Source organism: Zea mays, chromosome 8, assembly GCF_902167145.1.
Source record: "Zea mays cultivar B73 chromosome 8, Zm-B73-REFERENCE-NAM-5.0, whole genome shotgun sequence".
Classification (NCBI taxonomy): domain Eukaryota; kingdom Viridiplantae; phylum Streptophyta; class Magnoliopsida; order Poales; family Poaceae; genus Zea; species Zea mays.
Window position 1 is genome coordinate 33,980,242 of NC_050103.1, and position 24,288 is coordinate 34,004,529.

Sequence of the window (24,288 nt, forward strand, 5' to 3'; positions counted from 1 at the left end):
TACCTCTAAGCCTGTTAAGCCCGTTTTTTTACACTAAAACGTGCTTACCGGCCCGTTTAGCCCGCTTTTCGGCCCGTTTTTTTCGTGCTAAACGGGCCGGCCCGGGCCGTTTAGGCCCGCTGCGGGCCGGGCTTGGACAAAAAATTAAGCCCGCTGGCTCAGTAGACACGGCCCGGTTTTTGGCCGGACTTCACCGGGCCCGGGCCGGGTGGCCCGTTTGGCCATCTCTATGCACCACCCCTAAGTACTAAAGTATACCTATATATATAGGCGCACATTCTGTCACTCCGTTCCTCTCCCCGGCCAGCGTCTCTCTCCGATCCAGCTGGTCAGTAGTGATCAGTACTAGCTAGCTACTACCACCGCCCCCAAAACCATTCCACCTCTCAAGAACAGCGCTCTGGCAGCGCTGGTAGTGTAGCATCGCGCGTTCATCACTACGCTACTAGGAATCATATATCATCATCGGTCGAGAGAGAGAGAGAGCAAGCAAGTTTCCTCCGGCGGCCGGAGGGTACGTAATCGATCGCCGGCCGCCACAGCAGGATGAGCAGGATGGGCGGCAAGGACTGCGTGCCCCCCGTCGCCATGGTGCTCGTGCAGCTGGGCTTCGCCGTCATGAACATCGTGTCGAAGCTGGCGCTGGACGCGGGCATGAGCCCCTACGTGCTCATCGCCTACCGCAACCTCATCGCCGCCGCCGTCATCTCCCCCATCGCCTACTTGCTTGAGAGGTGGTATACGTAACTAATAAGAGCTGGGCCGTACGTTGCAGAAGCAAACTAACTATATAGGCACACACCGTCTGCATGCTCATCGTCTTTGTGTTCCTGCTCCTGCCGATGATAGGTGTTTCAGTTCATCGGGTGCGTGCACGTCAGTTCATTCCAGTGCGAGCCCACACACACGCACACACTTGATCAGGCAGGCCTACTACGTACGTTTCTTCAGTGCCTTTGCTTGTGAGATAAGGCTGTGTGCTTTCCATTCTGTTTCGACAAAAAAAGAGGTTTCTTGAATTCAGCCCGTCGACGTCGACCGACTGTTTTGCCAAGTGGAAAATTTTAATCCATTGCTAATAAGCTAGCTAATTAACCTCGCCGTATAGAAATTTATAGCTGTGGCCGCTCAATAATCGATCGAGTTAAATGAAGAGTTGTTCGTTTAAATTCGGCGCTAGCTGCTGCTAATTGCTCACGCCTTCCTTGGAATGTTTGTGTGCGTTGCAGAAGAAGCGGGGCGACGATCACAAAGAAGGTGCTCCTGCAGATCTTCTGCTCCTCCATCTTCGGGTACTATTGCATTTGCAGCCGCCTGGTGTGTCCGTGTGTGTGTGTGACACTGTGACCTGGCTAGTAGAGGTCCTGAGAGTGAGATTAATAAATAATGTCAGATACGCGTCTGGCTGCATGCATGGATGCAGGGCAACGCTGAACCAGGTGCTGTTCGTCGTGGGGCTCAAGTCCACCAGCGCGACCGTGGCGTGCGCGCTCACCAACACGCTGCCGGCGCTGACCTTCGTGATGGCGGCGGCGCTCAAGATGGAGCCGGTGCGGCCGGGCACGGCGGCGGGGCAGGCCAAGCTGGTGGGCACGGCGGTGTGCGTGGGCGGATCCATGCTCATACCCTTCTACAAGGGCCCCGTCCTCAGGGTGTGGGCGTCCCCGATCCACTGGCGCTTCGCGGAGCACGCGTCGCCCCCCGCCGCCGCCGCCGCGGCAGGCGCCCACACGGGCCCCGCCGCGGTGCTCGGGGACGTCCTCGTCATCGCCAGCTGCGTCGCCTGGGCCGTCTGGTTCATTCTCCACACCAAGATCTCCCAGGGGTTCTCCGCGCCCTACACCAGCACCGCCATCATGTGCCTCATGGCGGGCGTGCAGTGCGCGGGCGTCAGCGCCGCCCTGGACCGGAGCCTCGCCGTCTGGAAGCTCGGGTTCGACATCAGGCTCTACTCCGTGCTCTACATCGTAAGCTAGCTAGTTGATCGTCCTTTCACGAAGTTTACGGTGCATATATATTGCATGATGCGGTAGAAGCTAGCTTGCTGTCGAAATGATCGTCCGATGCAAATCGTGTTTGAAATGCCGCGCTTGCTTGCGCAGGGGATCGTTGGCTCCGGGGCCGGGTTCACGCTCATGTCGTGGTGCATCCAGGTGCGCGGCCCGCTGTACGTGTCCATGTTCAGCCCGCTGCTGCTCGTCATCGTCGCCGTCGTCGGCTGGGCCATCCTCGGCGACAAGATACGCCTGGGAAGGTATAGTGTGCATCTCTGCACTGCACAGCCTCCTGATCTATCTGTATACCATCAATTAGTAATTATTTTAGTCTGGAGTACACAGTGCTATCGGCTCCGTGCTCATCGTTGCCGGGCTATACATGGTGCTCTGGGGCAAAGGAAGGGAGATGGACAGACCGGGCCTCGACAACGACAAAGGCGACGAGGAGACCGCCGCCGCATTGGGCCTTGCGGTCGCAAGCAGCAAGGGTGGTGCGGTCGTCGTAAGCAGCCGTGTCGACGCCGTCAGCAGCCTGCCGGTGTTCTCCACAACAACTAGCCCCAAGAGGCAGCAACTCATTCACGGATGAAATAGCTAGTGGGTCGGAGTTGGAGGAACTGGCCGGGGCGAAGACGGCGGCGAAGATTGGATTGGAGGGGCATAACTACAGACTTGTGCACGGTTGGTTGCATTGCAGTTGCATGCAGCAGCGTCAGAGTCGTGTGGTCTGTTACAAAGAGGAAGCAAACAAACAGGAGTGTGATGTGGCTGTACTAGTGCCTAGTGGAAGCTGGAAGGGTTGCTTGCTACCTTGGATGATTTCGTGCTACTGTCGTTGGGCTTCTCTGTGTGCGCTGCACTTCACTTGAATGATCTGATTTGGTTCCTCCAAAAAGTCTCACCATACCATTAATTATCTTCATCTTCATGACATTAAGTACAGTTTCTCTTTTTACTCCTTTTTTTTTTGCTTGCCACAGGATCGGTTCACGGAAAAGAACAGAGGGTACATTTATTTATTCTTTGCTTCATATACAAATTTTGATTTGGGTGCGAGGTGTGTTAAAGCGGACCATTTTTGCCCTCACCTCAAGTTTTAAGTGAATTCTAGAATTCAAAGAAAGTTCTCTGATTCAATGACACGATTTTGAAGCAAACAAATAAGAACATCTCCAAGAGACACTTTATTTTTTGGCTCTCTATTTAACTCTCTATTTAATTTTTCATAATGGTTACACTCTATATGTAGCATTTCACTCCAACAGACTATCTATTTAGTTTTGCTAGTCAGATGACTAGCCAAATTTATCTAGTGAGAGAGCTAATTTAGAGAGTCAGATAGCTTGGCGAGTCAAATAGCTAATCTGTTGGAAAGTTATTTTGCTGTTGAATAACTAAAATTTAGCTTGGCGAGTCATTAACTAATCTCTTGGAGATGCTTAATATACCCAAATGCCATCGGCATGTATAAGGCTGCTGTAACACCCCTGGTGTTACGATTACTAAAACTCTGACATGTCATCATCAGCATTTGCATTAACTTGCTTGATACACTTAGAATGCATTCACTAGGATCCAAAATAATCTAAGTATGATGTTGTGATTAGTGAAGAGTGGAGGACCTGGTTTTGAAAATCTCAATTTAGAGCTCCAAAAGTGGAACTTGTGATTTGGCAATAATTTGCCAAAAGGTCAAATTACCAAATTTATAGAGTTCTCCAACCCAAACAACTTTCAGGTATAGAGATTTCCATGTTTTATAGGAAGAAGTGGAGAAAACTCAAAAATTAACTTTTTGGACATAAGATTGGATGGCTGGAAACAATATTAAGTAGTTGTCTTTGAATCTTCATAACTTTTGATATATAGGCAATTTGAAGATAGTCACAGTAGCAAAGCTGTAGAGCTACACTAGATGTGTAAATTTGTTTAAGCTACGTAACCCTAAATTCATATGGAACTAGGTGGAAACTGGTCCAAAGTGGGAATGTCAGAATCTGAATTTCAGACTGCAATGTCTGAAACTGAAGATTTTATATGCTGAAGCAACTTTGGAAGCCTGTTGGTGGCTGATCCATACAGCTATGGGTTACAGTTTATGTACCAAAGTGGAAGACCACATGTTGGGGTATAAGTTTGGTTAAGGTTCATACCCCTAAAACTATTTGGAACTGGTAGAAACAGTGGTAAAAAAATGTAGTGTTTAATTTTGGATTTTCAAACTTGGTGAAAAACCAAAGTCTGAATTTGTGTGTTTAATGCCAACTTTGGGCTTTGATGGTTTGGAATCCATATGGTTCTAGCTAAGGGTCATTGTACCAAACTCGTGGAGCAACATGTGGAGCACCAATTTGATTAAGCAACTTGGCCTCAGAAGTATTTGGAACTTGGAGAAAAGGGCGAGGTTGTGTCGTTTCGAAGAGAGCAAGAGAAGTTCAGAGACCTTGTTTGAAATCTAGTACAAGCAAACAACTTTTAAACCAAGGGAAATTTGGACATGAGCTATATACACCAAAGTTTGGTTTGAGCTTAAGGTTAACCTTGTTTTTAGTAGGATGCAATAAATTGATGAAGCACTTGAAGCAGATCAAGTCCAATTTCAACTCTAAACTAGCCCAAAAATGGATTTTAAGATTTAGCTATGTTTTGCTAAAAGTCAGTATATAAAAGTCGTGGAGCTTGGAAAAGTGAATAATTTTCATATTTGGAGCTCTCCAAGTGGTGTGGGAGAATTTGAAGTAAATTGCAAAAGTTCAGATTTGGGTCAGTTTGGAATCAGCCCAACACAGTTTTGTTTATCTGTATTTGGATCCCTGTAACTTTTAATCCATGAGTATTTTGGAAACAGTTGTTATAACAAACCTGTAGAGTAACTATAGGAGAACAATGTTTATGAAATGTAGCAGCCCTAAAACCATATGCAACTAGGAGAAAAAGGTGTTCAAAGTGGGACTGTCAGACTTCATGATTTTCAGACTTTGAATAGTTGCCTAAGTCTGAAATCATTGTTTTTAGTGCCATTTTGGGGCTGTGTGTTGCCTGTTCTAGGAAGTTTTGGACCATGGTTGCTATGGGAGAGTTGAAGAGCATATGTCAGTGAACAAATTTTGTTGTGTGAGTTAGGCTTGATCTGACCCAGAACATGGAGTACAAGTTACCCAAAGTGGGGCTGATAGTTTTTTTCAGTTTTCAGACCAGGAACAGAAGGTTAAGTCTGAATTGCAGTGTTTGTGCTGTTTTTGGAGCTCATTTGTGGAAAATCTAAGGAGCTTTGGGCTGAGACGTCTATAGAGGAGTTAAAGACCACAAGTTAGTGTACAAATTCATTTAATGAGAATGGGTGTAATCCTACGCAAAATGTGGAGAAAATGTGGCTCAAAATTGGACTGTCAGTTTAATTGGGCTGAATTTGTTGTCTCTGAAATCTGAATTTCAGTGTAGAATGCCTAGTTTGGAGCTGTTTTGTGATCAATATGAGTGGTTTTAGACTGTAGTTTCTATAGAAAACTTGGAGACCACAGTATGGCGAATACGTTTCATAAGGTGAGATTGACATGGTGCTACATAAAAAGTAGAGTAATGTTTGCCTAAAGATCAGTTGTCAGGTGTTGGGGATTTTCAAACAGTAAAACATCTAAGTATGAATCTGTGTGTTTTTACCCACCTTTGGAGCTATGTGGTAATTAATCCAAAGATATTTGGGTTAAGAGTTTGTAGCAAAATGAGAGACCTGATATAGATAATCAAGGTTTGTGCAATGAGTTGGCTTGCTACTGTATAGAACTTGGAGAACAGCCTATTGCAAATCCCTCTGTCAGACTTAAACTGTGCTGTCCAGTTAGCTGAATTTGGACTTTTCAATATTTATACTCTACTTTAGCGCATCACAACTTTTTATTTGAATATTTCCAACCTATGAGCGTTATACCAAAGTGAAAGAACTATGCTTAGGGAGTAAATTTAGTTAAGGGAGATGGGCCTGTTGCTAAGAGAATTTGTGACATAAAAGGGGATCAAACAGAGAGCTGGGCAATGGGCAGTGTGGCTGATTCAGTGGATTCAGAAGATTGAAACTGTGTTTCAGTGAAGTATAGCCGTTCAGAGGTTCCAAATATCTGAAGGAAAAATTACCTTTCTCCATGTGCTGGCCGATGGCCTTTATCCCCTAGCCGTTTCTCCTTATCCCCTCCCTGCCACACATTTTCTATTATCCTTAGGTCGACCAAATCCTTAGAATGCTCCTGTTCTTATTGTTGACGCCTTTTCGGAGCGCCAAATACTCAAGAAGAACCGGCGGCGGTGCTCTCTGCACAGGGGCGGACGGTCCGCGCGCGGGGCCGGACGGTCCGCGGCCTGGTGCGAGGCGCGGTGGTACTCTCTGCGCAGGGGCGGACTGTCCGCGGCCTGGGGCCGGACGGTCCGCGGCCTGGTGCGCGGCTAGGGCTTCTCTGCCTGACGGCCGGACGGTCCGCGCGTGCGCAGGGGCGGCGGAAATCGCCGGCGGCACCTGGATCTCGCTCCCGGGAGGGACCCCGTCGGGGAGGAGAGATCCTAGGTGGTGTCTAGGCTCGGGCCGGCCGACCTAGACTCCTCTAATCGACGTAGAGCCGAAGAGAGACGAAAAATTTAGGGATTGGGAGGCTAAACCTAAACTAGACTAGAACTACTCCTAGGATAAAATGCGAATAAAAGTTGTATTGATTCGATTGTTGATGATTACAAATCGGCCGTATACCTCTCTATTTATAGAGGAGGGGGGCTGGACCCTTTACAAACTAATTTCCGAGCTTATCCCATGATTTTAGCTAACAACCATAGCACAAAACTCGGAACCCTAATCTGTTCTGCGCACGCGCGGACCGTCCGGCCCACAGGCGCGGACCGTCCGGACCGCGGACCGTCCGGCCTCAGGGCCGGACAGTCCGCCGGCTCATTTTGGTGTCAAACATATGCCCCCCTGCCTTTTGGTGGAGCTGAGCGAACCAAAAGCAACTAACTCGATGTGATCTCATCAGTTTTCTTAGGCATCTTGACACTTGCTAGGATGATACGTAGTGGCCTTAGTCCCGATGGTTGACTCAACGGACGTGACTCTTTTAGCTTTGATCGAACTGTCAGTCCCAACACCGTCGAGCGTCATAGCGATCCTGACCAATCCGTCACCTTACTTTTTCTAATTTTCCAAGTGTTCTGGCGTAGCTTCGTAGTCGACCAGGTCTTCCCCTTGTAGGTCATCTTCCTCCATGGGTGTCGGTACATCGTTGGTGGTGTCTTGGTGTAGTGCGGATGGTTCGGCCTCAGGGGTCAGATGGTCCGCGTCCTGTATGGTTGGTCTGGTCTTTATAGCCGGACTGTCTGCTATACCTGCAAAGAGCTGCACAGTTGCTGTTTTATTTTCTGTCTTTATGGCCGTTTGATTTTCCTCAACGGCCTTTGGTCTCCATCTCTTTTGTGGTGGCGGATACTGCGGATGTGTGTCATTGAATATTTTTTCCGCCTCCTTCTCCTGATTCTCCTTTGCTCTAAGGCGTTGTAATTTTCGCTTTTGCGATCGTGTCAATCCCGATGGGCACCATCGGGGCATGGAGTATTTTGGATCGGCTATTTTATTGACAGTCGTACTTTCTTTTTTGTTTGTGTTGGCCGATTCACCAAAAATCATCGGTCCTTCGTTATTTTGTTGTACGATGACATCTGTCGTTCCTATTTTAATGACGTCTCCCTTTTTCGTACTGTTGGAGGTTGTAGCTGTATGCCCCCCTGCCGGATTAGTCAGCCTTTGTGGCCGAATTGTTCGGCAATCTTGCTGGGCCTGTGCTCGTGGACCAGATTGAGGGGCTCTCAATCGGTCTTGTACTGGAGGTGTCAACCTATTGAATACAGATGTTTGGGGTGCCCCCCAAGCGGGGTACTGTGGCATCCCAAATAGGTATGGTGGCATGCCCCACATTTGATTTGGGACGTATGGTGGAGGTATGTATGTGTATGAATATGGCATAGGTGGATATGGTGGTGGAGGTGTCCATGCAGGTATGTTAGGTCTTAATTGAACATTATGACCTCCCGTCCTTTCCGATTGGTGTGGTGGTCCAATCGGCCTAACTTGCCGTCGCACCTGGGTGGGTAAGTGTGGTCCCTTTGGTGGCCGGTCGCTGGGGCCAGCCTTCTTTTTCACATATTTAGACAATAATTGATCAAAGGTCGGGCTAGATTTTACCAACCGACCAGTTGCCTTGAACGTGTTAGTTTTCCACGTACCTATTTCTGGTCGTCGTGGTTTGAAGGTACGTGGTCGTCGCGGCTCTTCGGCGTTGCCGGACCGTCCGCTGGAACGCTCCGGACCGTCCGGTGATGTTACAGACCGTCCGCGCCTGGACACCGGACCGTCCGCGATGCGTAGTATGGGTTCTCGCGCATATCCCCTTGTCTGTGCTTGCCCCCCAGCGCTGGAGTTTGTGATGGTTACCTTCAGTGTCTCCCCTCCATCAGGAGTCTTCTCGGCCATCACTTTCCTGCAAGAAATTTTGTTGTTCCCATCGGCCTCCCGTGCGTTGCCGATGATGACTTCTTTGTCTTTGCCCTTATCGGCTGTGTTGGGCCGAATTAGGACCTTTTTGCCATTAAAGTCGATCACATTCATTGGGAAGGGCTCCGTGTCCTCCTGAAATTTCAATCGTCCCTCATTAATGGCCGATTGAATTTGTCGTCGGAACACATTACAATCATTAGTGGCATGGGAAAATGAGTTGTGCCACTTGCAGTATGCGCGACGCTTTAGTTCGTCGGCAGGTGGAACGATATAATCAATTTTAATGTTACCATTTTTTAGTAATTCATCGAATATCTTATCACATTTGCCGACATTAAATGTAAACTTAACCTCCTCTTGTCGTTCCTTTTGAACTGACTGCAAGGAGTAGCAAGCCGAAGATTTGGCCTGCTCGGGCCAAACTATTTCGGCAGTGTAAACTTTCTTTGGTTCATCGTCCGAACTATTTTGATTGTGTTCTACTATAGGGACATTATGATGAACCGTTCTGACTAGTTCTTTGCTTCGGCTTTCACAAGCCGAAGCTCTCTGATGTAATTGTGCTAGAGTAAAGAACTGGATGCCTTCTAATCTCTCTTTTAAATAATAGCGCAATCCATCAAAGGCTATTCCTGCCAGTTGTTTATCTGTTAAATGAATTTGAAAGCATCGGTTTCTCGTATCCTGGAATCTCCGGATATAATCACTAACCGATTCATCCTTTTCTTGTCGTAGGGTCACTAAGTCTACTAAATCTAGCTCATAATCACCAGAGAAGAAATGTTCATGAAATTTTTGCTCTAAGTCTCCCCATGACAAAATGGAATTAGGAGGGAGCGTGCCATACCATGTGAATGCAGTCCCTGTTAAGGATAATGAAAATAAACGCACACGGAATGCTTCGGTGTCGGCCAATTCTCCTAATTGTGCTAGGAACTGGCCTATGTGCTCACGCGTGCTCTTTCCTTGGTCACCCGAAAACTTTGCAAACTCGGGTATCCTGGTTCCCTGTGGGTATGGGTGGTGATCAAATCGGCTATCATAAGGCTTCCGATATGATTGCCCCCCAGGGATCATGCTTACTCCGAGCTTATCTCGGAACGCCCTGGCTATTTCTTCCCTCACTATACCAATGGCAGCCGGTGCAAGACCACCGGCTCTCTGGTCAAACATAGGTGGGGTTGGTTGCATGTTAGTATGTTGTCGTTCCCCCCATTGGTTTGAGCTACGTGGTGCATTTCCATTTGCCCTATATGGATCATATGTTTGATCGTTTCTTTCCGGCCTTCTAGGTGGGGCCGGAAAGCTTTCCTGGGCTCTGGATCCTAAATTAATGGGTTGGTGCATTGCATAATGTGATGGGAAGTGTTGTTGGGACGGGCGAGGATTCAGGTAATAACCCCCCTCAAAAGACTCATGCGCGGACTGTCCGGATACGTACCCGGACCGTCCGTGATTATATGTGGACCGTCCGTCGTTGTATGCGGACCGTCCGACTGGATAGTTTAAATTCGGTGCCCTATGTGGTGGCTCGGGTGGTCCGGACATGTGTAGATCGGCTGGTTTACTGCCGATTTGCGTTTGCTCAGGGTACGTGTCCATCGGCATCCCATAAGGGGGTTGTGACTGGTCGTGACAACCTCTAACCGATGTATTACGTGTATTATCTCCTAATTCAACCTCGCGTGAAGGAAAATTTGCTATACTAGATTTATCAAATGCACGTACTAGTCTCCTACAATCGTTTTGCATAACCCCTATGATATTTTGCATCTGTTCTCGCTGTTCGTCTATGTAAGCTTTAAGAGATTGGAGTTCGTTGGTGCTACTTACATTTGGGGTAATCGTAGTAGGTCGGAGCGAAGCCAGATCTGTCGCCCGTTGCCGAACGACTTTGTTGTTCCTGTCCACTTTGAAGTCAGCCAGAAACTTCGTCTTTGCTTCTTGGATCAGCTGCTCCTGGCGCTCCTCGAACAGGAGCTGTTCTTCAGCCGGCAAGGCTTCCCATGTCGGTGTGATGATATTGCTGGTGGAAACCTCAGAGCTATCTTTTGAACCGGCCATTGAGGGCCGATTTGATGAGCCTAGATGTGTTCTCCCCAGCGGAGTCGCCAAAAAGTATGTTGACGCCTTTTCGGAGCGCCAAATACTCAAGAAGAACCGGCGGCGGTGCTCTCTGCACAGGGGCGGACGGTCCGCGCGCGGGGCCGGACGGTCCGCGGCCTGGTGCGAGGCGCGGTGGTACTCTCTGCGCAGGGGCGGACTATCCGCGGCCTGGGGCCGGACGGTCCGCGGCCTGGTGCGCGGCTAGGGCTTCTCTGCCTGACGGCCGGACGGTCCGCGCCCTAGGGCCGGACGGTCCGCGCGTGCGCAGGGGCGACGGAAATCGCCGGCGGCACCTGGATCTCGCTTTCGGGAGGGACCCCGTCGGGGAGGAGAGGTCCTAGGTGGTGTCTAGGCTCGGGCCGGCCGACCTAGACTCCTCTAATCGACGTAGAGCCGAAGAGAGACGAAGAATTTGGGGATTGGGAGGCTAAACCTAAACTAGACTAGAACTACTCCTAGGATAAAATGCGAATAAAAGTTGTATTGATTCGATTGTTGATGATTACAAATCGGCCGTATACCTCTCTATTTATAGAGGAGGGGGGCTGGACCCTTTACAAACTAATTTCCGAGCTTATCCCATGATTTTAGCTAACCACCATAGCACAAAACTCGGAACCCTAATCTGTTCTGCGCACGCGCGGACCGTCCGGCCCACAGGCGCGGACCGTCCGGACCGCGGACCGTCCGGCCTCAGGGCCGGACAGTCCGCCGGCTCATTTTGGTGTCAAACACTTATCCAGTTGAGGTCTAGAAGCTTACTCATGTACGCTCCTTCTCATGCAAGAAGACGTACTCAATTTCTACTCTCTTCTATCAGTCTCCTCACTCCTGTCTCTCATGTCTCCTTTTCCTCCCACCGTTCCTGTCACCCACGCAGCACGCCGGAGCAGCTGTAGCAGTCGAGCTCGGCATCAGCTCCCTTGCTGCTCACTTTGCAGCACCTCGCCAGCTCCCTGGTAACACTCTGCACCTGCCGTCGAACTCTCTCAGGTTCGGTCATCCCTGCTCCCTTCCAAATCAACGCCCCTCCACTCGACTCTACTACTGTGTCGTGCGCGCGCTTCCTCCTGCTTCCGTCGCTGGGTGCGTGCTCATCTTCCGTCGCGTGCCACCTGGTCGATAGAATGAGCAGTTTGGTCGTCCCCATCTCGCCGTGGTTCGTCCTCACCATGTTTTCAGATGTGTTTGGGCTGAGATGCCATTCGAAATCGATGATCTGTTCGTCGCCACCGGCCGCAAGCACCAGTTTTGTTGAACGTGAGAACGTCTTAATCTGTTGATATGAGTTGAAAATTGATGTGTCGATCTGTGGTTTGACCTAGTGTTCTCGTCATGTCTATGTTCTGGTCGAGGCCCTAGATACGTGATTGAAGATCCTTTGTGGTGATGAAGGTGAAATCAGCATAGCACTCGCCAAGCGTTCTACAGAAGGTCTGGACGAGAGAACCATGTTGTTTCACGTTTTGTTGAGTCGGGTTGGATTAGGGTGAGCTGATTCATTGCTCTGGCTATTAGGTCTAATTAATAGGATTGGATTTTAGAAATAAAAGTGCAGTGCCAAAAAAATTATGGCAATTTTTGAATAACCTTGTTTTGGTCATTTAAGCACTTGGTAAAATTTGGAGGCTATTTGGAAATCCTTTGCTTAGAAAGCCTTGTAAAGTCACAAATAGGATGGATTAATCCCTTTGGAAAAGATGAAGTAAGTTTATGGATGAAAACTCATGTGTTCTAGTCCCTTGGTAGTCATAGTTTATGGGTGTAGTCTGGTAATGCTTTTTAATATTTTTTTGTTGCAAACTGCATAAACATAAGCATCCATGATCATATCATTTCATACAGAGCCCTCAACAGAAGGAGTGAAGATTCAAGATGAAGTGGTAGCTGAAGAGGAGTTTGCTCTAGTGCCTGTTCATCAAGTGGATGTAGCCATCTAACTGATCATCATGGTAGAAGTATCTAGAACCTCTTCTCTGCAACAAAGGCAAGCCCCGGTGCATTTGCCCCTTCCTTGTGTTTTAAATGCTTTATCACCTTAAATGATGCATTAGGTGATAGGAGTTGTGTGATGAACAATTGATGCATTACCATTACTTGGAATTTGAATACTATACCTTGATCCCTGATTTATAAAAAGAACTGATAATGCTTAACCCTGCTTAGAAACTGAAAAATCATTTGTTTTCAAAAAGAATGATTGTGGAACATTGGTTATGGGCTTTTTGATTAAAAAATCAAAGCAAACTAAGGTGATGACTCCACTTCGGCCGGAGTGGGCTCATCATTGGAAAAGAGTACCCCTGCCGGGTACCAAAAATGGGGAAATGGTTAATAAATCTAGACCAGGCGCTGAGCAGACAGAGTCGCCCGTCTGTGTCGATTAAGGACCGTACCGTTGACTGGCCTGTTGTGGTTGAGACTTTGCAACTAGCCACATACCCTGGTATGGGACAGGGTAAGCTTGAACCCGGCTATTCCATACGTAAAGAGACAATCGCGCACTGGGAGTGGAGAGATGGCGGGAGTAGCATGTACCCTCCTGGCATAGTAGCACGCTTGATAGGGTAATGTGCTCTCGGGTGGCGCGGACCTGTTCATGTAGTGGAGGACTCCGTGGGAACAGTTGACATATGCAAGGGTTAAGTGCTACATATGTCGTGTGGTTAGAGATCCCCAGCTGGGTATAATCGGTTCGAATCGTCGTTGCTTCTCGGTTATGGAGACTCATCCCGGTGACCATCATCGTAGTTAGCAAGTGAAATATGAGAATGAATAAAATGGAGCTAGTATAGGCCAAGTGCTTGAACTAGATCAGGCAAATATAGATTCAGGTAATAACCTAACTAGTGAAATAAAACTTAGCTTAAGGATCAACTGGTAGCAAGCTTTTCTGCAAAAAAGGATCCTTTGATCATTGATAAACTTTACCTTGACTCCCAATCAGCTAGCATACCCTTGAGAGTCTTTTCTTTAGTCGGGTAAGTCTTGCTGAGTAATTGCGTACTCAGGGTTTTATCCCCTATTGTTTTTGCAGGAGAAGTTTTATTCCCTTATCTTTTGGTTAGTTACTTCATGTGGAGGCCTTGAAGCTTAGAATGTTTATGTGTATCTCTTATGGAAAGGCTTCACCCTTCCTATTATTGTAATAAATTATGCACTTTGGGTACTATCAGGACTTGTAATAAATACATCTCTTTCTACCTTGTAAAACTTGAGTTCTGGAATGTAAAGTGTACTTTGTAAAAGTCTTCCGCTCTATCTCCAATGTGTGTGTATCAAATGTGATTACTGTAATATATCTGTTATGTGGGAGATCCTTGGGATGATGAGTTCCAGTTGGCGAACTCGATAGCCTTGTTAAGTTACCCGGTACACGTGCACAGCCACCCGAGGCCATTAAGGCAAGGATTGGTGCACGTGGGCCCGATAACTTGGGAGGGCTGTCACAGCGTGGTATCGGAGCGATCCCCCATTAGCATGAATATTATAGTAATGATTTGATAAACTTCAAAATGATTTTGAGTCTAAATTATTTTTATAAACTCAAGAATCTATAATCAAGGCTTGATAGTAGAAGTGCAAATAGTATGTGGTTAAAACTAAGGACTATCAGGTGGCCTAGTTTAAGATGCTAACCACTAACCCACAACCTGGGAAGGGTAATGCATACATGTGTAATGTTATTTTTAGTGCCATTCAATTTTGAATGGATCGACGCTAAGGTAAAGGTGAGTTGTGAGAGCATGACCGAACAAACGTCGGTCTAGGGGAATGCTTAAATGTGGCACTAGACTATATACATATTCTACATATGTATATATGAAGGTTGCAATGTGGAGTAATTACTTTTTTTAGGATTCAGTACCCCATGGATGTGTATGGGTATACAAACATGGGAGTGCTGAGAAGTGTAATGAATAGTTACCACAATGGGCTGCCCTGTGGTTAAAGTGTGGCAGCGGCGCCTATGCGTGGCTCGACGCTTAATGAGGAGCTGGCCTCTATATAGAAATATATGGAGTATAAACTGTGACCAAATGTGTGAATTGCATCATGGGGTTTGGGTTGTAATGGAATTTTCTGCAGGTACACTGACTAAACTCTAGAAAATTATGACTAGTTAACTCCGGAGTGAGTAGGTATGCCACCGCCATAGAGCGTGCAAGCCACTATATGCTGGCAAGATTGTGAGGACGAATAGGACGAGCATGCATCATGACATATAACTTTAAGTTAAACCCCCTATGTAGTAGCTTTAGTACGTGTTTCATCTACCCTGTTCATGCTACCTGTCTTTGCCTTTCTATGCTACCTGTCTTTGCCTTTCTATGCTACCTTTCCCTTTTTTTAAAGACTGGAAGCCAAGTTTAGTTGGTGGGCAGAATACCTTGCGCTGCAGCCAGAAGGACGTTAAGTTCTCGGGTTGAGTTCTGTGAGGTATTTCGGGCACGTCATGTTCCGGAAGCCCCTATGTAAATAAAGTTCAAAGCATTTTTGGATCTAAAGCAAGGTGAAGAAGCGAGTGTAATGGACTATTTGAGAGGTTTACTCGCCTATCCCAGTATGTTTTGGATTATGTGGATGCCAGTGAAAAAAAAAGTAATACATCCTACGTGATCTTAATGTGAAACTTTAGCTCCTGATGGCAATTAGTTTGGCTGATGGATATAAGAAGATGGTCAGTCAGGCTATTCTAGGAAATTATAAGATTTGTCTACATCAGGAGTTTAAGTGAAAGAAGTGAAGGATATACCTGATGTGAGGGAGTTCTCGGATATGTTCCTCGAAGATTTGACTAGTTGCCTCCAAAAAGGGATGTGGAATTGCGATTGGGTTGCAGTCCAGGACTCCATTCACCCTGAAGGTAGCAATAGGTACCAAGGTTTGAAATAGAGATTTTGGTGGACCTATAGCTTATAAGGTACAATTGCCAAAAGGACCTTCAACACTGCACGACATGTTCCACGTGTCCCAATGGAAGAAATGTCTTCGAGTCCCCAAATATGGTATTGAGATTTTAGATGTTAACCATAAACCAGGTTTAACCTCCTCGGAATATCCCATAAAGGTGTTAGATCAAAAGGATCGGGTCACTCGAAGAAAAGTTACCTAGTTTTACGAAATACAGTGGAACTAACACCCGGAAGATAAAGTCGCGTAGTAGTCAGAGAAGTATTTAGAAAAGTATATTCCTAAGTTCCTAGTGTCTTGTAAACCCTAGGTTTGTATAAATTGTCTTTCGATGGGGGCACACCCCCTGCCTTGTAGGAGTAAATGGAAAATAAACCGGTGACACATTTTCTTTTCCATTACTGAGTCTAGACTTTTAATCTCGGGACGAGATTTCTTTTTAGGGGGGAAGGCTGTAACACCCCTGGTGTTACGATTACTAAAACTCTGACATGTCATCATCAGCATTTGCATTAACTTGCTTGATACACTTAGAATGCATTCACTAGGATCCAAAATAATCTAAGTATGATGTTGTGATTAGTGAAGAGTGGAGGACCTGGTTTTGAAAATCTCAATTTAGAGCTCCAAAAGTGGAACTTGTGATTTGGCAATAATTTGCCAAAAGGTCAAATTACCAAATTTATAGAGTTCTCCAACCCAAACAACTTTTAAGTATAGAGATTTCCATGTTTTATAGGAAGAAGTGGAGAAAACTCAAAAATTAACTTTTTGGACATAAGATTGGATGGCTGGAAACAATATCAAGTAGTTGTATTTGAATCTTCATAACTTTTGATATATAGGCAATTTGAAGATAGTCACAGTAGCAAAGCTGTAGAGCTACACTAGATGTGTAAATTTGTTTAAGCTACGTAACCCTAAATTCATATGGAACTAGGTGGAAACTGGTCCAAAGTGGGAATGTCAGAATCTGAATTTCAGACTGCAATGTCTGAAACTGAAGATTTTATATGCTGAAGCAACTTTGGAAGCCTGTTGGTGGCTGATCCATACAGCTATGGGTTACAGTTTATGTACCAAAGTGGAAGACCACATGTTGGGGTATAAGTTTGGTTAAGGTTCATACCCCTAAAACTATTTGGAACTGGTAGAAACAGTGGTAAAAAAATGTAGTGTTTAATTTTGGATTTTCAAACTTGGTGAAAAACCAAAGTCTGAATTTGTGTGTTTAATGCCAACTTTGGGCTTTGATGGTTTGGAATCCATATGGTTCTAGCTAAGGGTCATTGTACCAAACTCGTGGAGCAACATGTGGAGCACCAATTTGATTAAGCAACTTGGCCTCAGAAGTATTTGGAACTTGGAGAAAAGGGCGAGGTTGTGTCGTTTCGAAGAGAGCAAGAGAAGTTCAGAGACCTTGTTTGAAATCTAGTACAAGCAAACAACTTTTAAACCAAGGGAAATTTGGACATGAGCTATATACACCAAAGTTTGGTTTGAGCTTAAGGTTAACCTTGTTTTTAGTAGGATGCAATAAATTGATGAAGCACTTGAAGCAGATCAAGTCCAATTTCAACTCTAAACTAGCCCAAAAATGGATTTTAAGATTTAGCTATGTTTTGCTAAAAGTCAGTATATAAAAGTCGTGGAGCTTGGAAAAGTGAATAATTTTCATATTTGGAGCTCTCCAAGTGGTGTGGGAGAATTTGAAGTAAATTGCAAAAGTTCAGATTTGGGTCAGTTTGGAATCAGCCCAACACAGTTTTGTTTATCTGTATTTGGATCCCTGTAACTTTTAATCCATGAGTATTTTGGAAACAGTTGTTATAACAAACCTGTAGAGTAACTATAGGAGAACAATGTTTATGAAATGTAGCAGCCCTAAAACCATATGCAACTAGGAGAAAAAGGTGTTCAAAGTGGGACTGTCAGACTTCATGATTTTCAGACTTTGAATAGTTGCCTAAGTCTGAAATCATTGTTTTTAGTGCCATTTTGGGGCTGTGTGTTGCCTGTTCTAGGAAGTTTTGGACCATGGTTGCTATGGGAGAGTTGAAGAGCATATGTCAGTGAACAAATTTCGTTGTGTGAGTTAGGCTTGATCTGACCCAGAACATGGAGTACAAGTTACCCAAAGTGGGGCTGATAGTTTTTTTCAGTTTTCAGACCAGGAACAGAAGGTTAAGTCTGAATTGCAGTGTTTGTGCTGTTTTTGGAGCTCATTTGTGGAAAATCTAAGGAGCTTTGGGCTGAGACGTCTATAGAGGAGTTAAAGACCACAAGTTAGTGTACAAATTCATTTAATGAGAATGGGTGTAATCCTACGCAAAATGTGGAGAAAATGTGGCTCAAAATTGGACTGTCAGTTTAATTGGGCTGAATTTTGTTCTATCTCTGAAATCTGAATTTCAGTGTAGAATGCCTAGTTTGGAGCTGTTTTGTGATCAATATGAGTGGTTTTAGACTGTAGTTTCTATAGAAAACTTGGAGACCACAGTATGGCGAATACGTTTCATAAGGTGAGATTGACATGGTGCTACATAAAAAGTAGAGTAATGTTTGCCTAAAGATCAGTTGTCAGGTGTTGGGGATTTTCAAACAGTAAAACATCTAAGTCTGAATCTGTGTGTTTTTACCCACCTTTGGAGCTATGTGGTAATTAATCCAAAGATATTTGGGTTAAGAGTTTGTAGCAAAATGAGAGACCTGATATAGATAATCAAGGTTTGTGCAATGAGTTGGCTTGCTACTGTATAGAACTTGGAGAACAGCCTATTGCAAATCCCTCTGTCAGACTTAAACTGTGCTGTCCAGTTAGCTGAATTTGGACTTTTCAGTATTTATACTCTACTTTAGCGCATCACAACTTTTTATTTGAATATTTCCAACCTATGGGCGTTATACCAAAGTGAAAGAACTATGCTTAGGGAGTAAATTTAGTTAAGGGAGATGGGCCTGTTGCTAAGAGAATTTGTGACATAAAAGGGGATCAAACAGAGAGCTGGGCAATGGGCAGTGTGGCTGATTCAGTGGATTCAGAAGATTGAAACTGTGTTTCAGTGAAGTATAGCCGTTCAGAGGTTCCAAATATCTGAAGGAAAAATTACCTTTCTCCATGTGCTGGCCGATGGCCTTTATCCCCTAGCCGTTTCTCCTTATCCCCTCCCTGCCACACATTTTCTATTATCCTTAGGTCGACCAAATCCTTAGAATGCTCCTGTTCTTATCCAGTTGAGGTCTAGAAGCTTACTCATGTACGCTCCTTCTCATGCAAGAAGACGTACTCAATTTCTACTCTCTTCTATCAGTCTCCTCACTCCTGTCTCTCATGTCTCCTTTTCCTCCCACCGTTCCTGTCACCCACGCAGCACGCCGGAGCAGCTGTAGCAGTCGAGCTCGACATCAGCTCCCTTGCTGCTCACTTTGCAGCACCTCGCCAGCTCCCTGGTAACACTCTGCACCTGCCGTCGAACTCTCTCAGGTTCGGTCATCCCTGCTCCCTTCCAAATCAACGCCCCTCCACTCGACTCTACTACTGTGTCGTGCGCGCGCTTCCTCCTGCTTCCGTCGCTGGGTGCGTGCTCATCTTCCGTCGCGTGCCACCTGGTCGATAGAATGAGCAGTTTGGTCGTCCCCATCTCGCCGTGGTTCGTCCTCACCATGTTTTCAGATGTGTTTGGGCTGAGATGCCATTCGAAATCGATGATCTGTTCGTCGCCACCGGCCGCAAGCACCAGTTTTGTTGAACGTGAGAACGTCTTAATCTGTTGATATGAGTTGAAAATTGATGTATCGATCTGTGGTTTGACCTAGTGTTCTCGTCATGTCTATGTTCTGGTCGAGGCCCTAGATACGTGATTGAAGATCCTTTGTGGTGATGAAGGTGAAATCAGCATAGCACTCGCCAAGCATTCTACAGAAGGTCTGGACGAGAGAACCATGTTGTTTCACGTTTTGTTGAGTCGGGTTGGATTAGGGTGAGCTGATTCATTGCTCTGGCTATTAGGTCTAATTAATAGGATTGGATTTTAGAAATAAAAGTGCAGTGCCAAAAAAATTATGGCAATTTTTGAATAACCTTGTTTTGGTCATTTAAGCACTTGGTAAAATTTGGAGGCTATTTGGAAATCCTTTGCTTAGAAAGCCTTGTAAAGTCACAAATAGGATGGATTAATCCCTTTGGAAAAGATGAAGTAAGTTTATGGATGAAAACTCATGTGTTCTAGTCCCTTGGTAGTCATAGTTTATGGGTGTAGTCTGGTAATGCTTTTTAATATTTTTTTGTTGCAAACTGCATAAACATAAGCATCCATGATCATATCATTTCATACAGAGCCCTCAACAGAAGGAGTGAAGATTCAAGATGAAGTGGTAGCTGAAGAGGAGTTTGCTCTAGTGCCTGTTCATCAAGTGGATGTAGCCATCTAACTGATCATCATGGTAGAAGTATCTAGAACCTCTTCTCTGCAACAAAGGCAAGCCCCGGTGCATTTGCCCCTTCCTTGTGTTTTAAATGCTTTATCACCTTAAATGATGCATTAGGTGATAGGAGTTGTGTGATGAACAATTGATGCATTACCATTCCTTGGAATTTGAATACTATACCTTGATCCCTGATTTATAAAAAGAACTGATAATGCTTAACCCTGCTTAGAAACTGAAAAATCATTTGTTTTCAAAAAGAATGATTGTGGAACATTGGTTATGGGCTTTTTGATTCAAAAATCAAAGCAAACTAAGGTGATGACTCCACTTCGGCCGGAGTGGGCTCATCATTGGAAAAGAGTACCCCTGCCGGGTACCAAAAATGGGGAAATGGTTAATAAATCTAGACCAGGCGCTGAGCAGACAGAGTCGCCCGTCTATGTCGATCAAGGACCGTACCGTTGACTGGCCTGTTGTGGTTGAGACTTTGCAACTAGCCACATACCCTGGTATGGGACAGGGTAAGCTTGAACCCGGCTATTCCATACGTAAAGAGACAATCGCGCACTGGGAGTGGAGAGATGGTGGGAGTAGCATGTACCCTCCTGGCATAGTAGCACGCTTGATAGGATAATGTGCTCTCGGGTGGCGCGGACCTGTTCATGTAGTGGAGGACTCCGTGGGAACGGTTGACATATGCAAGGGTTAAGTGCTACATATGTCGTGTGGTTAGAGATCCCCAGCTGGGTATAATCGGTTCGAATCGTCGTTGCTCCTCGGTTATGGAGACTCATCCCGGTGACCATCATCGTAGTTAGCAAGTGAAATATGAGAATGAATAAAATGGAGCTAGTATAGGCCAAGTGCTTGAACTAGATCAGGCAAATATAGATTCAGGTAATAACCTAACTAGTGAAATAAAACTTAGCTTAAGGATCAACTGGTAGCAAGCTTTTCTGCAAAAAAGGAGTCTTTGATCATTGATAAACTTTACCTTGACTCCCAATCAGCTAGCATACCCTTGAGAGTCTTTTCTTTAGTCGGGTAAGTCTTGCTGAGTAATTGCGTACTCAGGGTTTTATCCCCTGTTGTTTTTGGAGGAGAAGTTTTATTCCCTTATCTTTTGGTTAGTTACTTCATGTGGAGGCCTTGAAGCTTAGAATGTTTATGTGTATCTCTTATGGAAAGGCTTCACCCTTCCTATTATTGTAATAAATTATGCACTTTGGGTACTATCAGGACTTGTAATAAATACATCTCTTTCTACCTTGTAAAACTTGAGTTCTGAAATGTAAAGTGTACTTTGTAAAAGTCTTCTGCTCTATCTCCAATGTGTGTGTATCAAATGTGATTACTGTAATATACCTGTTATGTGGGTGATCCTTGGGATGATGAGTTCCAGTTGGCGAACTCGATAGCCTTGTTAAGTTACCCGGTACACGTGCACAGCCACCCGAGGCCATTAAGGCAAGGATTGGTGCACGTGGGCCCGATAACTTGGGAGGGCTGTCACAGCTGCCTCCCACAATACAGCTAAGGGCTTGTTCGGTTATTTTCAATCCATATAGATTGAAGGGGATTGATACGGATTGGGAGAGATTTTGACTTACTAGGGATTGAAACCCTCTCAATCCCCCTCAATCTATATGGATTAGGGTAGAACCGAACATGGCCTAAAGGGGCAGTCAAAGGCAAAATAGATGACGTACAGGTACTATAGTGTGCATCCAACAGGGAAGGTTAAAAGAGTAGCCATTTTAGATGAGATGAGAGAGGAAAGCTAAAATGAATTATAGGAAGAGGGCAGCCATTTTTATGCGTGTCTCAATGACAGGGCAGTCCTAGCATACACGAACTCAATACTAGAAGGTAAAATGGCTTCTTTGTTGGATACACTAACAATTTGGATGGCTAGCTAAACCACTCATGCCTGCCAAAAGACCAAATGCATGGCCAAAATGGCTTCTCTCCATTAAAGTCAGCCTAACAGAGTGTAGTTTCCCGGGGCCCATGAAAAACTAACACATGCTTGTTGACATGATCTAGGTGTGAGGGATAGATATCCCTCGCATCGCCATGGCCTAGAGACGTTTCGTGGGCCATCCTAAAGGCCCTTGATGGGTCGCTCGAAAGCCGCCCGATGGGCCTCGGTCGGACGGGAGCCGTAGGAGTCCGAGGAAGGTGCAGGTACACGTACGTGAGAAACCAGTCGCGTCTTGTACGTGTAGCACGCGGAAATCGGCAGACGACTCGTTTGACCGTAGCCCAGCGCAACGAGAGGAAGAACTAGAAGAAAGTGGAGATCGTGGACTCGTGGTAGTTCTCTGTATCCCCACTTCAATCGACAATAAGGTTGAAGGGGGGACCCTACGAAAACAATATAAGCACAAAAAGAACACATCTTCTTCCTCTAAACATTCCCTATAATCTAGAGAGAACTCAATCATATACAGATAACAACTAAATTTGAGTAATTAGAGTCTAAAGCTCCATCATCAACTACCGATGAAAGATTGATTAAAAAGAATGAAGAACTAAAAGCATAAATAGATAGCTCTCTTGATGCTTATGAATGTTTGCTAGAGAAAATGGAAATTCTTTGCATTCATAATAATAAGCTAAGTAGTAAGCTAGAAAACATCGATGGCTCCCCAGAAGCTCTTTTAGTTGAAATTGCTAAAGTTATTAAAAAGAATGCTTCTACTTCTTGCTTAGATTTAATAGATATTAACTCTAACCCAAGCAATCAAGTGTTGGTTAAGAATGTCATTGTATAGACATGTTATAACGATATTGTAATGGAGAATGAACAATTAAGGCAAGAAGTGGCTCGCCTTGGTAAGGCTTTTTATGATAAGAAAAGCAAAGCCAAACAAACTCAACTTCATTAGGATAACACCACTGCGGGAGTGATGAAGCCTGATGAGGGTGAAACTGTGGTTTGTTGGTTGTGTCATAAGGAAGGACACAAGTCTTACCAATGCAAGGCGAAGACCAGGAAGATAAGAAGAGAAATCCAAACAAGCAAGATTTCCAACACCTACACTAATAAGGTGGACAAAATGGCGGTTATACCATACTTAATCAAGAAGAAGAAGAATGGAAAGGTGATAGCCACCAATGCCAACAAACCAACCAACAAAATGGAATGTATATCATGTGGTATATCATATTAGATCAATACTATTGCCAAGTGGGTTAGTGAACATTATGGACCCAAATTCCCCATCTATGACTAATGTAACTAGATTTGTTATTCCTTTTTTAGATGTGTATCTATTTTCTTGTATCTAGTTTACTTTTTTACGCCTAGTCTTACTTTCAATTGACTTATTTTCAACTAATATGCCATATGATAGTTATCATAGATCTTTTTCAATTAAATTGCATGCATACTAGGTTAATCATATAGTAGGATTGCTCGCTTTAAATTCATAATTCTTGGAGCAAACCTACATGTTTTTAAATTATTAAATAAAGCATGGCACGTAGCTTAATTAAACTCCTAAATAAATGTTAATCATACTTTCATTAATATCCTTCAATTGCTACCATTTTGAATCATATGTGCCACAGTTCAAACTATAAATAATTTGCTACTAAGTATCACCCTTAAAAGTGATATCTTGACCTTAAAAGTTTAAGTGCATGTCTCCTACAAGTATTCAAAACTTGTATGCACACTTTTAAGGGAAGGTTACTATATAATTTTATTTCTAAGACTAACAACCTTTTCAAGTTTATCATACATGTACAAGTGTCATTGAAGGAAAATGGAATCCCTAGGGATAGACAAAAGCTACCACTTCAAAGATGTGAAGTTCTTCATTTGGTATCACTAATTGATTTTTTTCAATAGGTCTTTCTTAATCACAAGCTTTCATTTGGTACCATATATATGACATCTCCACTTGAATAGACTATGCCATAATTTCATATCTATTATCCCTCATGTTGCTATTATGCATATGTCTTAATGGTTTCATTTGGTATATATAGAAAATATTTCATCATTTAAATATGCGTAGAAAAAAGGGGAGTCTAGTCTATTCATCATGTTTTGAGTTCCTTTTATGCTTCTCAAATTAATGTTTTTCAAATGGGGAGAGTTTCTCGATAGGGGAAGTATATCTTTTTTCACATTGGGGGAGATTACATCACCAAATGGGGAGAACTTTTTCTAATGAAGAAAATATTTTTGAGGTCCAAAAATATTATTGCTACTTCATATATGCTTTAATATGTATTCCTTACGGTGTTTGATTCCAAAGGGGGAGAAATTTGTGGATCAAAGCAAACCAAAGTATATCAAAT

At 44.6% G+C, this 24,288-nt stretch overlaps 1 protein-coding gene and 2 long non-coding RNA genes across 9 annotated transcripts; all 3 read left to right on the forward strand.

Moving 5' to 3' along the window:
• The first annotated feature begins 285 nt into the window (after nt 1-285).
• Nucleotides 286-2,919, forward strand: LOC100272817 (WAT1-related protein). 7 transcript variants are annotated; one of them, NM_001147270.2, is made up of 6 exons: nt 286-734; nt 850-937; nt 1,230-1,292; nt 1,424-1,967; nt 2,103-2,254; nt 2,340-2,892. In NM_001147270.2, exons 1-6 carry the CDS (start codon nt 547-549, stop codon nt 2,553-2,555), a joined length of 1,251 nt encoding a protein of 416 aa, NP_001140742.1. In that variant the 5' UTR covers nt 286-546; the 3' UTR covers nt 2,556-2,892. The 7 variants fall into 7 exon arrangements, with proteins under 7 accessions (NP_001140742.1, XP_023156505.1, XP_023156504.1 ...); XM_023300734.1 differs by having other exon boundaries at nt 304-734; nt 1,394-1,967; nt 2,326-2,919; XM_008656319.3 differs by having other exon boundaries at nt 304-734; nt 1,394-1,967; nt 2,340-2,919.
• Nucleotides 2,920-11,375: 8,456 nt separating this feature from the next.
• LOC109941641 (uncharacterized) lies at nt 11,376-13,845 on the forward strand. Its single transcript, XR_004851944.1, has 2 exons — nt 11,376-12,066; nt 12,478-13,845. It is a non-coding gene; the product is annotated as an uncharacterized lncRNA (long non-coding RNA).
• Nucleotides 13,846-18,250: 4,405 nt separating this feature from the next.
• LOC103635050 (uncharacterized) lies at nt 18,251-21,264 on the forward strand. The gene is made up of 2 exons (XR_557120.3): nt 18,251-19,471; nt 19,883-21,264. It is a non-coding gene; the product is annotated as an uncharacterized lncRNA (long non-coding RNA).
• The last annotated feature ends 3,024 nt before the right edge of the window (nt 21,265-24,288 follow it).

Excerpts from the sequence above, each read along its gene's own strand:
- LOC100272817 (XM_023300734.1), top strand. The coding sequence starts at position 547 with ATGAGCAGGATGGGCGGCAAGGACTGCGTGCCCCCCGTCGCCATGGTG. Across the intron at positions 735-849 it reads ATCGCCTACTTGCTTGAGAG|GTGTTTCAGTTCATCGGGTG; the intron begins GTGGTATACGTA and ends TGCCGATGATAG. Across the intron at positions 1,968-2,102 it reads TCTACTCCGTGCTCTACATC|GGGATCGTTGGCTCCGGGGC; the intron begins GTAAGCTAGCTA and ends TTGCTTGCGCAG.